Below are 16,095 nucleotides of genomic sequence, written 5' to 3' on the forward strand. Positions count from 1 at the left end.
TTAGATTTTTTTTTGCAAAAATAAAAGATTTGGAATGCCAGTAAGCGAAAGAGCGCGCACTGCAGAGATATTGCTGTCATCAAGAACAATATAGAGAAACAAAAGGATTTATGAGTGTTGCCGTCAAATGAAAGAAAAGCAACGAACGAAAAAAAAAACAAAAAGAACAACATGCGATGATGTTACGTTTCGTTCCGGTTGCAATAAAAAGTTATCTTTTTTAATAACAGATTTTTTGCTTTTTTGTGCGTGTTGAGATTTTGCAAAAAAAAAAGGAGAAAATATTATAAAGGAGTGAAAGTTTTAAGATGAGGACAATGGGACAAGGTGTTGACATATTTTGCAGAAATAATGCGATTTGGAGATTTTTTTGTTGTTTTAAATTTAAAAGTGTGACAAACTTCAGTTTATATACCTGAAACATTATTTAAATAATTTAATAATTTAATTAAAAATAATAATTTTAATTAAAATTGATTGATTAAATTTTTTTAAAATTATTATTAAAATAAATAAATGATAAATAAATTTTAATTATTAAATAATTATAATTAATTAATTTTTATTATTATTTAATTTAAAAAAAAAAAAATTTTTTTAATAATTTTTTTTAATTTTTCTTTTAAAAAAAAATATTTTTGAATTTTTTTCAATTTTACTTAATCTTTAATATTTTATATTTATATAAATTTATTTATTTTTTTTAAATTTTATTTTAAATATTTTTTCAATTAAATTTTTTTTTAAAAAAATTAAAAAATCTTTTAAAATAATTTTAATTGAAACAAAAAAATTTTTTTAAAATTAATATATTTCAAAAAATTTATTTAAGTGAAATTCAAATAATAAAAAAAAATCAAAAATAATTTTAATTAAATAAAATTAAATTTTTAAATAAATTTTAATTAATATTAAAAATAATATTTTATTATTTTTTATAAATATTATCATTTTTAAGTAAAAAAAAATAAAAATTCTAATTAAAACATGAAAAAATAAAAATTTTGAAAATTTTAAAATTAAAAATTTTAAATTTTATTAAAAATTTTTAAATTTTTTTAAAGTTAACAAATTTAATAAATTTTTTGTTAAAATTATTTGATTTTTAATTTTTTGTACATAATATTAAAAAAAATATTTTATTTTTTAATAAAAAAAAAAAATTTAAAAAATAATAAATTTTTATCCTTAAAATAATTTTTTAAATTTTATTTTTGAGTAAAAAATAAAAAAAAAATTAAAGTCATGAAATATGAAAGAAATGATAAAACAAAAAATTTATATAGCTTTTTAATTAAATTAATTTTAAATTAAAAGATTAAATTAAATTAGGAAATTAAAAAATAATTTTAAGTTAAATAATATTGTAAACTTCACTTTTTTTTAAATTTTGTTGATGATTGAACATTTAAATTAAAAAACAAAAAAAATCAAACTTTACGAAAATCTTTTCAAGACAAAAAAAAATATTCTTGCTTATATTAAATTTTCCATGTTTAATTAAATCCTGTCTTGTTAACAATTTTCCCTCCTATCAGTTCATTTCTTTGCTCTACGATAAATTTAAGATCAAAATCTTCGCCTCATGTATTCCCAATTTCTCTGTTTCGCATATATTTTGGCATTTTCTCAACGTATCTTCATTTATTAATTCCCATATCTATAAAAGCTCATTTCAGCACAACATGAAAAACTTTCTTTTTATCATTCCAAAAGAAATTCGGGCCATGTAAGCACTTTCACTTTTCTTTCTTCGTCTTCGGCGATGTGCTTCAAGTGTTGTAAAACAACCACAAATATACATAATTTCATCATCATCTGAAATGTGTGTGCGGTATCTGAAAATCGATGATCCTAAAATAATATCGTGTGTATGTTGTTTAACTAGATGTATTCGGCACACAAAAGCAATAAAATTGTTTGCCGTTTATGAGACATAAAGTTTCCATTTATTATTGTTATATTCTTCGTTTTGCCATTTCCAATGAGTTTCGTTGATGATATTTATTCAGAAAAGTCAGACATGTGGTTCTGCAAAAGAAAAATTAATCGTATTATTTTATTGGAAAAAAAGCTAAAAAAATTCTTTTGCGAAGATTCTTGCTATCAGCAAATTAAAACAAATTGACTTGAGCTACCAGGCGCCTGCACAATGTCCTTCGCCTTACACGAGACAATGTCTGGGAAATTTTTGCATCATTTATTTGTAACTTTTTTTCCCTTTTTTTCCTTCGTCAACTTTTGTACATCTTTTTTTGTCCCATTTTTTGTCGTCTAAAAGCATGAGTAATCGGAAATGTGCGTACATGAATTTGTGGATGTCATCGTTTGTTACACAAAGGTCTTGCATAATACGAAAATATTGCCATACACACAGAGAATTTGATTTATTAGACGACATCTAACAGAAAATGTTGTCCCATTTACTTTTATTGATGCCAGTTAAAATATACAGATGTAAAAAAAAATATTCTGTCTGATATGGTTATCATTTTTTTTTTATTTAGACAAGTCCACTCGGAAAAAAAAATCGAAAAGGAAAACGAAAAAAAAAATTGATAGCTACATGGAATAAATATTAATATTTTTTATTCGATAAAAAAATTACAGTTTGAGGGAAAAAATATTTTTTTCAAATCTGTTGTTCATTTAGTTTGTTTTTCATCACTTTAATTGAATAACACTCGAAAAAATTAACATCCGTTTAAAATAAACTCGGACTTTAGAGTTAAACAAACAAAAAATAGCGAAACTTTTTTTTTGTTATTTACCTGTCTAAAACATTTCATCATTCTCTGTTTCAAATGGGAAATTGAGCAAACAATCGACGAAAAAAAAAATAAAAAAATAAAACAAGTCTGTTATTGATATTAGTTTCCTGTCCGAACGAATTTTTAACTTATTTCCGCAAAAAATGTACTTTTTAAAAAAATATTCGTTTTAATGGAAAATTTTCTTTAATTTCCTAAAATGACATTTTTTTAACAAAATATTTTTATTTATTTATTTTAAATAATTTTTTTAATAAAAAAGCGCTTTAGTCCAAAAAAAAATTTTTTAAATTAAAAAAAAAATGAAAATTGAGCCATATTGTTGACAAATCCACAAAACAAAAAAAAAATATAAAAGTTTATTTGCAATTTCCATTTTTTTTTCATCCTCAATTTGAGCACGTGCAACAAAAAAAATTCTGTCGTTTATTATTATTGTTATTAAAAAGGAAAACAAGAAAAAAACAGTCGAATAACAAATTTAGAATCAATGACTTGGAAAATTTGTTTTACTTTTTATTTTTTTGTGGAAATTTTTTTTAAAGTTAATAATTTGAGTTTTTTAGTGAAATTTTGCTGTAAAAATTTTAATATAAAATTTAAGAAATTTTTCAATTAATTTAATTATTTTTTGAAAATTTTATTTATTTATTTAATTTTTTTTTATTATTAAATTTTTTATTGAATTATTAATTTAACTATAATTTTATTTAATTAATAAATTTAATTTTTATTAATTTCATTTAATTAAATAAGAGACTTTTTAAATATTTTTTAAATTTTATGGATTAAATTTATATAAAAAAAAAATTCACCAAAAAATAATTTATTACAATTTATAACAAATTAATTTAATTTTTAATTTTATTATTTTTTTTATTAATTAATGAAATTCAATTAATAAATTTTTTTAAAATTATTTTATAAATTTAATTAAATTTATTAATTAATTTAAGTTTTTTAAAGAAAAAATGATTTTTTTAACACTAATTAAAAAATTAATTAATAATTGAATAAAGAATTTTCGAATAATTTTCAAAATTGATCAAAATAAAAAAATAATAAAAAATATTTTTAAAATATTATTAGTCATAGGTATCGATACCGATTTTCTAATTAAGACATATTTCAAATTTCAGTAATTTTTTACCATTATGTAGCTTAATAAATCTAAAAATATCTATTTTCGTTAAACTAATATTTAAAGTCTATTTTTTTCATTGAAACTTTTGCATTATTGATAGAAAAAAATAGTCACCCTCGTTTTGAAACCTCAAAACCTTTTTTCAAAAATTTGAAAAATCTTAAAAAAATGTATGTGTCGTAATGTTTTTTAGAGCTATTTAATCCAAAACATTTGACTTTTATTGTATCGGTCTTTAATAGCTACTAAAAAAGTAAAAATATTTTTTTTTCTTTAAAAAAATAATTTCCTTCAAAATATTTTTATTTTCATATTTTACATGTCGACATGTAAATTTTATGCTGCATGCAGGTCGACATGTATATAGGGAGAACACTATTATTTATTAAATTAAATTTAATTTAATTTTAATTTTATTTAATTAACAAATTTAATTTTTATTAATTCCATTTAATTAAAAAAAACTCTTTTTAATATTTTTTTTAAGATTTCATAAATTAATTTTATATTAAAAAAAAATATCGAAAAATTCACTAAAAAATATTTTATTAAAATTTTTATTAAATATCTAGATAATAAATTTAATCTAAACCTAAACAAAACAATTATTTGAACGAAAATTCCTGTTACTAACAAATAACATTTATTTAATAATTTATCAAATTCTGTGAAAAATCAATTTATAAAGACAATACCATATTTTGCAGCTCATATGAGGAGAATTCTATGCATTTCATAGATAAACCTTTAAAATAATTAATTTTCTAAATTTGACATAAATTAAATTAAATTCCGTCTGAATCAAATTTTGTCATCAAAATTTAATTTTTGGATTTCAAGAAGGAATTCAATAAGCTCCAATTAATATTTGAAACATATTTCTCGGATTTGCAACTATTTAATATCAAAATCACAATTGAAGCATTTCAAATATTTCTCTTCGATTGAGTCGAAAATTGGCGTTCTAATCGATTTTTTATTAAAATAAAAAACTAAAAATTTTGTGAAAAGAGCAACTTTTGAGAACACGAGTTTCAGTTTTGCAGTAAACTAAATTGCCACTGTTAAAACTTTTTATTGGCTTACACGACTCGAACCGATACTCTTACAAATTACCATTTATGCATACATTTAGAAAGGCATTGCGGGCTGCTTGACAAAGTTTAACGATAAAATTTATAACATTGTGTTATAAATTAAGTGGTTTTTGTCTCTCTGGGTGTCTCTGCGTTGGCATGTGAATGTTGACTGAAAATTATCCGATGTCGCGGAAATTCTATCGAAACTTTTCTATGCACTCCATTTAACATTTGATAGAATTTCTCATCGCACCACAAACGACTTTACAACGTTTAAAATGAACTTGTAACGAGAAATTTTGCTCAAAACAAACATTTATCCAAACATTTATTTAATAAAAAAAGAGGAAGAAAATTAATGTTCTCATCAACTTCAGGAAAATTGTTTTTCTGCGATCCATCCACGTTCGACAAGAAGATGAAATTATCATAATAACTCGATTAGGGGGACTTTCATCGTTTTTCGTGTGTTGCGTAATATATGTGCTGTCCTTGCGGTGCCATTTAACGTTCTCTTAAATGGAAAAATTCATGTACCTTGACCGTTCGAGAGATTCAAAGCAACAAAGCCACGACACACACAAATATTTATGTAATAATAATAAAATTACGAAAGAAATCCAATCAAATCCATTCAACTGTATTATATGGCTTGTCGCGTGTATGTTCGAGTTCATGGGCATCGGACACTCTATTACTCAGAAAATCAAGAAAAATTTTTGCTGAAAGTTGTCATCAATAAAATTTTAAAGTAAAGCGTTAATTTTTTTACCTAATGTAAGAAAATACAAACTTTTTAACAAAATTTTAATAAATAAAAATTTTAGCCCAGTTTACATTTTAAATATTTTTCTCAATCAAAATTGAAAATTTTTGTGGTCTAAATTTTTTTTTATTTTAGATAATTAATTAAATATTCATGAATTTTATTTTTTTTTTAATTTTAAACTTCTGAAATTCATTGAAAATTTCTAAAAAAAAATATTGCACTGAAATTTTTTGCCCAATGCACATTTTTAATTTTTTTTTCTCAGTTTAATAAATTTAAAAAAAAAATCTTTCAAATTTTTGAATTAAAAAAAATAATAAAATATTTAAAAATTATTTTTTTTTCTTAATCAAAATTTTTTTTATTTTTTTGTTTTTAACAAATAATTAAAAAAAATAAATATTTAATTTAAATTAATTTAATAATTAAAAAAAAAATAAAATAAAAAATTTTTTTTTTTTTTTAATTTTTGAATTAAAAAAAAATAAAAAAAATGTATTTAAAATTATTTTTCTTCTTATTCAAAGTTTTGTTTTTCTATTTTTTTAACAAATAATTAAAAAAATAAAAATTTAACTTGAATTAATTATTTAAATTAAATTAAATAAAAAAAATTATATTTGAAAAAAAAAATCTCAATATATTTTTTAAAAATTTTTAACTATTTAAAAAAAATTAAATAGGTACTTCATGTCTGCATAAAAACAAATTTTTTCATCGAAATGCGTTTCAGAAAAAATAATAAAAAATAAAATATATAAAAAAAATTGTCTTGCCCATCATATGTTCGTTGCTCACGTTCTTATTTGTTGATTATATTTATTTACGGAACATTTGTAGGACTCTTGACAAAAAAAAAAGAAAAACAACCTCTTTGTTTATTGTTATTAAATTTACGATCGTTTTGACAAGGCGCATTCATCGGTAAAATTAAATTTTCTCTCCTTACAGACCCAAAAATACTCATTGTCGACGAGAAAGGTAACGCTCTGCTGGACAAATATGTTCAAGTAGACTCTACAATAAAATTAGCATGCATTGTTCGACACATCTCGATGACATCTTCCGTCGTTTTTTGGATGCATGGCAGCACAATATTAAATTACGACTTGACAAGAGGCGGAATCAAGTGAGTTTCTTCTTCTTATTAATTAATTTTTGTTCAATTAAATAAATAAAAATAATAAATTTTCAGTGTTAAAACCGACCTGAAAGATTTCGGTGCCAACTCAACGTTATTCGTTGCGAAAGTAAATCAATCAGATTCCGGCAACTATACGTGTTCCATTGGCCCGCATCAGTATTACACAGTGACAGTTCACGTATTAAACGGTAAGTCCTGATTTCACGATGATTTATTTTTTTCGATTCATTTTTTTGTTTAATAATTTGAGAACAATTCAAAGAAATTAAAAATTAACAGTTCACTGAGTTTGTCCTTTAATGGCTGGCAGCTAAAATCGCCAAAGCCTTTTATTTATTAATAAAATAATGGTATATCGAAGCTGTGGTTAAAAATAATCCATGACGTAAAACAATATATTGGAGAACCGAGAAAAGCGAACACACAAAAAAAAACACAAAACCACTTTAGTTCTATTATTAATAATGATAAAATAATATAAAACGGATGAAATGGGATGCTGTAAATAATAAAGCTGGCGTGTCAGGGATGAGAAAACATAATGCCATGATGGCGAGAAATAAAGTTGTTCCCGTCCCTGATACCGAAAAATAAAAATGAAAGAGAAAAAAACTAATGAAGTGGACAATTATAAAAGAGATCTTTAATATTGTGGAAGGGACAATGGACGAGATGCAGACAAACGTTGCATGTGGTTTGATGGCGATGTAAATAAAATATAAATAAAGCTTGTGTGAGGTTAGGAAAGGACGAGATATTTGTGAGAAGTTGTCGTTAGATTAAAAATTGAACATAAGCGCATTTTTAGATCTTATGATCGTTTGATCTGTTAAGATCTTTTGATCTGTTAAGATCTTTTGATCCGTTAAAATCTTTTGATCTGTTAAGATCTTTTGATCTGTTAAGATCTTTTGATCTGTTAAGATCTTTTGATCTGTTAAGATCTTTTGATCTGTTTTGATCTATTGATCTGTTAAGATCTTTTGATCTGTTAAGATCTTTTGATCTGTTTTGATCTATTGATCTGTTAAGATCTTTTGATCTGTTAAGATCTTTTGATCTGTTAAGATCTTTTGATCTGTTTTGATCTCTTGATCTGTTAAAATCTTATGATCTGTTTTGATCTGTTAAGATCTCTTGATCTGCTTTGTTCTCATGATCTGTTTAGATCTTGATTTTTACAATTTTCTAACAAAATGAGACAGACCAAAAATAAAACTATTTTTTTCTCAAACAACGCTGAAACGAAGTAAAAAATATTAATAAAGAGAACATTGTTACTGAAGCATATAAAATTCCCATCGCTTTATTCCTCTTCTTTCGATACACACGCCATATCACATAACAATTATATCGACCGATAACAGATTCTTCTTTTCTTGAAGGAGTGGCGAAATGTATCCAAGTGCTTTCGATTAAATTCCCATTTTTCCAATTTTCTTGCCTGCCATAGCAAAGAACTTGTCCATTAAAGCTTGATTTTAAGAGTTTGTGTGTAGTTCAATATCCAATTGAATTCAGAGCAACAACAACAACGACGTAAAAACGGGTCCAAGCCGAAGAATATAATCAACAAAAAGTTGTATGAATTATGTGGAAATTATTCAGTGAACCGTATGGAAAAAACGCTATTGAATTAATATATTTTTCTCCATTTCAAATATTTTGTGCCTCGCCAAGAATGGTCATCACGTGCTTAGCCCCGAAACTTCATTAAATTATTTTTTTACATTTTTTTTTCAAATTATAACGCAGAAACAAAAAAATGTAATAAGTGGATTTGATTGTTTATTTTATGCTCACTTAAATATTTATGGAATTGAGATGAAAGTTTGCAATAAATTAAACACGGAGAATTAATTGAATTTGCGATGATGATGTTGTTAAAAAGTAATGGGCGTCTCCTTTTAATGCTTTTTTTTCTTTCTTTTGAAAATGTTGTTCTATGAAATGCTTGCGTAAACATTTCTCTTACATTTATCAATTTTTATTGTTAAATAATCAATTCTGGCACGTTTGATGTAAGAAAGCACGTAGTTGTAATACTTTGTAAAAACACCTGCAAAACTTGCAAGAATATTGTAATGTAAGAAAAGGTTTCTATTTCAATATTTATTTGTTTCGATATTGAGTAAAGTAAAAGATCTTGAGGTATTTTATTACAAAGTAATATTTTCATTTTTATTAAAAAATTGTAATAGGCAATTTTATCCAAGTCTTTTTATTTTTTTTTAAATCTGAGAAAAAAATAATTTAAAATTCTAAAAAATAAAAATAAATAATTAATTTGAATTTTGAGGTTCAAAAAAATTTTTATTTTAATGTTAAATTTGATAAGAAAAAATTTTTGATTTAATTCATTTTTTTTAATTAAAAAAATTAAATGAATTAAAAAAACAAATTAAAATTAATTAATTAAAATTTTTTTTTTAAAACTAAATTAATTTTTTTTAAAATTTTAAAAAAATTTAAAAAAATTAAAATTTTAAAATAATTTAATTAAATAAAATTTTAAATTTAATTATAAAATTTAACTGAAAAAAAAATTAAAATTTTTATTTAATAAAATTTTTAAAAATTTTATTATAAATTTAAATTTTTTTTAATTTAAAAAAAATTAAAATAAAATTTAAAAATTTTAAAATCAAAAAAAATAATTAAATAAATAAAAAATTAAATTAAAAATTTTTTAAATTATTTTAATTTTATTAATTTGATTTTTTTTTTAATCAACAAATTTTAATTTTAATTTAAAATTTTAAAATTAAATAATTAATTTAAAAGATATTAAAATTAATTTAATTAAAAATTATTATTTATTTAAAAAAATAAATTCAATAATTTAAAAGTTATAAATAAAAATTTCAATTTAACGAAATTTTTTATTTTAAAAGATTTTATTTATTTTTGGCTTTTAATAATTTTATGACGAAATATTTATTAAAAAATCTTCAAAAGGAATAATTTTAAAACCTTTTTCCATAATTCTTCAAATAAAATAAATTCCATCTGACAAAATATTTTTTAATTGATAAATTCTCTACTTTTACCAAAGAACTAAATATTTCAATCAAAACACATTCAATTTTCCCCGAAAACAGTTTTTGCATCAAAAATCCCATATTACTTTATGAAAATTCCTGTTTTTCAAAAGAGTCGAACGAAAATGTTTGTTTTAATCGAAAGCCTCAAAAGCTAAAATCCCATTTAATGCCTCTCATAAATCAAAGTAACATTTTTAGAGCGCACACACAAACCAACATGTGTGATATTAGCAATAACAAAAATAAAATAATAAAGCGAGAAAATTTGAAGTAGGAACATTTTATGCAGAAAAAAAACATTTAATGGATAAATAAAAACAAATTATGTCGAAAATGTCTGTGAAAATATTTTAAAATGTCAAAATAAATATTTTTCGGAATCTTCGTGAGAGAAAATTTTCCTCTCTAATTTTTTTGTGGGATGCACATTTACTAAATGTGTGGGCCAAAAATGGACAAAGAGAATATTTTGGCAGAAATTTATTCGTTTTAAAGAGAATTTCAATGAGAAACGAGGACAAAACCGAACCCAATTACGATGATGATGGCATGCGACTGAATTAGTATTAATCTATCCTCGTGTAGCCCTTTTTACAGTCGAGACAACACAAAATACATGAAATATGTCTTTTTCAAGAGCAATAATCCCGAAACTGTAAATGTGGTTTGTTGCGATGAAATAATTTTCGAGACCTGAGATGATGTTTTTCATGTTAATGGCCTAATTTTAATTATATTTCGGTTTAATGGGCTTCCTTTTGAGGCTTTACTGCTTTTGGATCCGGCGAAAACCCTCGTAAAAGGAGATTTTTGTTAATTGTAATGATAAATTTCACCAAAATTTGTCCATAAAAACAGAAATCTGATTAAAATTCTCGTGAAATTTGATTTATGACGATCATATTGGAACGTTATCAAATGATTTCATCAATTTTTCGGCAATTAAAAGTTGTTAATTATGAATTCATGATTATTATTTGGCAAAGATACGTTCATGAGAATTTATTGCCGCGTTGTAATTATTGTTTTATTCATTGTTTGCGCGTTAATGAGAAATTTCCTTTGTTCATTTAAATTAAATAAAAATTAATTTTAATATTTTTAAAATTAAATTTCCAATTAAAAAAATATTTTTCAACGAAAAAAAAATTTAATTTTACTAAATGAAAAAATTTTTTTCCCAATTTTCAGTTGAAAAAATAAATCATCACAAAATTCAGGCATCATAGCATTTTTTTCATAAATTTCTGATATTAAAAGTGTCGATTTCCAAATGGAATTTTTATGTAGAAAAAAATTTATCTAACCTCGTTTCTGCGTCTGTTTGTTACATTTTTTTTGTTTTATCGCTTCCTTGTTCGGCGAAATTCATTTTATTTGTACATGCAGCACTATTCTAAACATTTTTTTTCGTGTGTAAGCTAAGTAATAGTTGCGGAGAGTGGAATAGGAAATAAATTAACTTGTATATTTGTATCATATTTCACAAAAATTGTATATATCGGAAAAACGCAAGCCGATATTTTTAGCATGGAGGCATATTAGAGGAAATATGCATAAAGTGTAAGCGATGATATATGTTGGAACGATTTATTTGTTTTTTTTTTCTAAAAATGGGGATTTCGATTTTGTGTTCGAAAAACAAAACAAAAAACTTACACATGAAGGAACTGAAACACGTGGAAATTTAAAAATAAAATCTAATTTAAATTTTTTGATTTGAAAACATAAAACCGAAAATAATATTGTTTTTTAAAAAAATTACGCATAAAACCAAAATAAATGGCATGAATTAATTACTGCAGAAAAATTTAATGACACGCTGATCTGACTTATCATCCGAAAAATCCAAAAATTAAAACATGAACCTATTAACATCATTATTCATAATTAAATGAACGGTAATTACCTTCAATTAATGAAATTAAAATTGGAGTGATGTTATTGACTGCCGTTCATAATAATAAGCTTTTACTGCGGTTATTTTTTTCATGCAAATCAGATTTTCACCCAAAACAGACACTTTGTCGTCTTAAAAGCCAAAACAAATTTCTTTTGACAGTTGGCATGAAATATGGGCGAAAAAAATATTTTTTTTATACAAAAAAACTCCTTTATATTGTGAAAATTTTTAATATTCATAAAACACTTCCTACGTCAATGTTCGTACTTTTTTTTCGTTTTTTTAGCTTCTCCGAGTAAGTAACCGAGCAAGGCAAAAAAAGGCGAATTCTGTCCCAATTTATTCAGATTTGTGTGTGTGTGTGTTGTTTTTTCACGTGTACAACACCCTTTATTATTATTGTTTTTACCTTGACTTAAACGATCCTCATGAAAAATTTATTGTGCAAAAGGATTTTTTGCGCCTGTCCTATTTGCATGAAGAAGAAGCGAGCGAAAAAAAAAACTGTGAAACGAGCAACAATCGGCTTGTTTTTTTTTTTTGAGGCAAAAAAAAGTTTTGTACATCAGGAAATGTCGTTTTTTTTTGTAAGGCGAAATAAAAATTCGAAACAAAAACGTGCGACAAAGAGGAAGATATTAACATGTCTGTGTTAATTCGAAGTCACTCGAATATTTATTCGAAAAAAAGTCAGAAAGCCCTTAAAGTTTATTATGAGTTATTTTTTTGTTTTGTTGAAAAAAGAGGGAAGTTTTTTTTGTAACTTCGAGGCTTAAATTGAAGAATTAAAATATCATATTTTATTTTTGTTAGAGTTAATTTTAGAAATTAAAAATAAAATTAGGCTTCACTTTTTTTAAATGAAAAATTTCTTTGGTTAAAATTTTATTTTTTTAAAAATTAAAATAATTTTATTATTAATATATTTTTGTTTATTATCAATTTTTTTTATTTATTTTTTAATATTTATCATTTGGAAAAAAATATAAGCTTTTTTAATATCTCTCAATACTTTTTTATTACAAACTTTTCAAAAAATCATAATAAAAAAAATAAATAAATGAATAATAAAAATAAAATATACAAGAATTAATAATTTAAAAACTAATTAAATTTTTATAAAATTATTTTTTTTATGTTTGTTAAAATTTTTTCAACATTTTATAATTTTTTAAATGTTTTATACGATATCATATTTTATTTTCAAATTAATTTTTTATTTTTTTTTAAAATTATTTTTTAATTTCATTACTAAATAATTCTATTTAATTTTTTTTTTGATTTTTTAAAGAATTTTTAAATAATAAATATAAATATTAATAAATAATTTATTTAAATAATATTAATAAATAATTGAAATTATTAAATTTTAGTTAAATTTATTTATACAAAAAATTAATTAAACAATATTTTTCAATTTTTTGTAAAAAAAATTAATTAATTTTCTAATTTATTTTTTTAAATTTTTTTTTTACAGAAAGTCTCGCTGAACTCCATCACAGCAGTAGCAGCCAATCGATTCACACGTTCGCCAGACAGAATTTCCATCAGTTGGCAGCCTTATTCATAACAATTATTTTATTTGTGTCAAATAGCAACTTTGTAGCAAGTACAGCAGCGAAATCAATACGAGCCTCACGAACACATGCAGTGCCGTCGTCAATGCAGAGCACAGCCGTTAGGTGAATAAATATATATAAATAATGAATTTTTGGTTTTTAGTTATTTTGTCAATTTGCTAAATTAAACACACACACGTTGCAGATATGCTATGAAAATGTTTGTTTTTTGTACATAAACGTAAAAAAATGTTTTGCTATGCAAAATTTTGTAAGAATTGGCGCAATTTATTTTGTGAGATTTTCTGGAAAGTCTTTTTCTTGTTTGCTAAACGTGCGGGAATAAAATAAAACAAATTAAATTTATGCAGAAATCATCTTTTGACAAAGAATATCAAAAGAAAACGAACGAAAGAATTTAATCAAAAGAGAAAAAAATATATTTACATCAAAACTGCAACAAAGTTTAAAGAAAAACGGAAAGTAAACAGCTATAAAAAATGTGGACAATAAACAGAACTGACACAAACGAAAAAAATAATTTTTTTTTCGCACTCAAGAAATTATACGAGAATTTTATTAAAATGACAAAAAAATAAAAATATTCAAAGAAGAAAAAATTATAGTTAAAAGAAAAATTACTCTAAGTGTAAATAATTAATATTAATAATTAAAATAATAATTATGTATAATGAATAAATTAAAAGAAAAAAAATATAGAAATGAATAAAATTGAAGAAAATTTGTAAATGTATTTTTTAATACATTAAAATAAAGAAGAAAAAACATTTAAATTTATTTTAGAATTAATTTTGATTTTTTTTATGAAAAGAAAATTTAATTATTATTTTAATTTATTTTTTAAATTTTTTTTTAAATAAAAACCCAACAATTATACATAAAAAAATTATTAATGAAGATAGTGCTACGAATAGGACCTGTAAATATAAAGAAAAATAGTTAGTGTGAGTCTGGATAATAAAATAATGTTGAAAAAAAAATATTTATTAGAAAAAAAGAACCAGAATGAGAAATTTAATAGGGAAAATTTTACAGAAACAAAAAAAATATAGAAAAGTTTATTTAATTATATAAGAGAGAACAACAGTGTTTTTAATGAATAAAGTGAAGATTTTATTACCGAGACTATACAGAAACAAGATAAATGAAGAGTAAGTTAGTTAGTTAGTAAGAGACTGATTCAAATAAAAAAAATGTTTAAATTTAATTTTTTTTATAAATTTAATAATTTTTAGTTTATGGATTATTTATAAATGTATTTGTATATAAAATATAAGAGTATAGCGAACGTTTATTATTATAATAAAGGAAGTTTTTGCTGAAAAATATAGAAAAAATGTTTTTTTTGCATCATTTATAAGGCATATGGAATTTAAAGAGGTAAGATTTATTTTTAATTTTTTTTTTTTAAATTTAATTTTTTTTTTTTTGATAAATTAATTTTTTTTTTTGAATTATTTTTTTTTTTAAATTAAATTAATAAATTATTTTATTTTAAAACCTTTTAATTAAAAAAAAAATAAAAATTTAATTGAAAAAAATATTAAAAAATAAAAAATAATAAATTTTTAAAAGTATTGTAGAGTTAAATAAATGATATTAAATTTAAAAAAAATAAAAATTTAATTAATTTTTTAAAAAAATATCTTTTCAATAATTAAAATTTATTTTTAATAATTTTTATTTTAATTTTTTTAATTTATTTTTAAAAATAAATTATTTATTTATTTTTTTTTAATAATTTTTTTTTATTTTAATATTTTCAAATTACAAAAAGAAAAATTTTTTAAAATTAAATTAAAATTTTTTATTTAATTTTTTTATATTAATTTAATTTAATTTAATTTTTTAAAATTTTTCTTTTTTTAATTTTTTTCAAACAAGAAAATATTTAAAATAATCTAAAAATTACTCGTTTCACAAGAACTTTAATATTTCGTTTTTAAAGTAAAAAAAAATCTCGTAAACTTGTTCCTGTAACAACTCCATAATCATCGTTAATTAAAAACTTTTGCATAACCGGAAGAATAATTTCCACATTGTGTTAATCAACATTTATTTTATCGTCAATCAGATAAACGACACTTTTTCCGTGTTTTTTTCAGCGGAAATTTTCACGCGAAACGACGCTGAAGACAAACTCATAAGACAAACACGAGGTGTGATAATATCTCTTTTCCGGTATAATAATGAACACCTTCTGTTTTACACAATTTTTTCCCTTTTTCCATATTTTTTTCCTCTTTTCTGTGCGAGCCATTCATTTCACAAATAATAATAATAAAAATAAAGATGTCATGAAAATATACGTTTTGAGCCATAGACAACGACGAAGAAAAAAAAAAGGAACAGAAAGCAAACTCTGGGCGCGACCATTTCGTTTGCTTTCTTTCTTCATTTCCCGTTGAACGCTAAACGACAGTTAAGTAACGCGGCACAAAACGGAAAAGGTTAATATTGGCTTATCATCTTTTCCGTCTTTTGCATATTTCTTTCTCCGGCCCGTCGTATCGTAAATTGATGCGAAGTTTGCTGTGATTGAGCATCTGTGTGCGTATCAAATTCCTCGAGCAAACATCTAAAGTGTATCATCATCATCAGCATGATTCTTGTGATGTTAACGTCGAATTAATGTTGGAGTTTAGGCAGAAACTAATAATG

General features: G+C 22.4%; 1 protein-coding gene across 1 annotated transcript in view; it reads left to right on the plus strand.

Annotated features, from left to right (window-relative positions):
• Window positions 1-13,540, plus strand: part of LOC134837883 (uncharacterized) — a 52,998-nt gene extending 39,458 nt beyond the window's left edge. The window contains exons 7-9 of the mRNA XM_063853275.1: window positions 6,715-6,892; window positions 6,959-7,104; window positions 13,338-13,540. Of these exons, the coding sequence (XP_063709345.1) occupies window positions 6,715-6,892; window positions 6,959-7,104; window positions 13,338-13,540 (527 nt within the window). The remainder of the gene's footprint in view (window positions 1-6,714; window positions 6,893-6,958; window positions 7,105-13,337) is intronic.
• Window positions 13,541-16,095: the final 2,555 nt, after the last annotated feature.

The sequence above is a fragment of the Culicoides brevitarsis genome, chromosome 1 (genome assembly GCF_036172545.1).
Source record: "Culicoides brevitarsis isolate CSIRO-B50_1 chromosome 1, AGI_CSIRO_Cbre_v1, whole genome shotgun sequence".
NCBI lineage: Eukaryota > Metazoa > Arthropoda > Insecta > Diptera > Ceratopogonidae > Culicoides > Culicoides brevitarsis.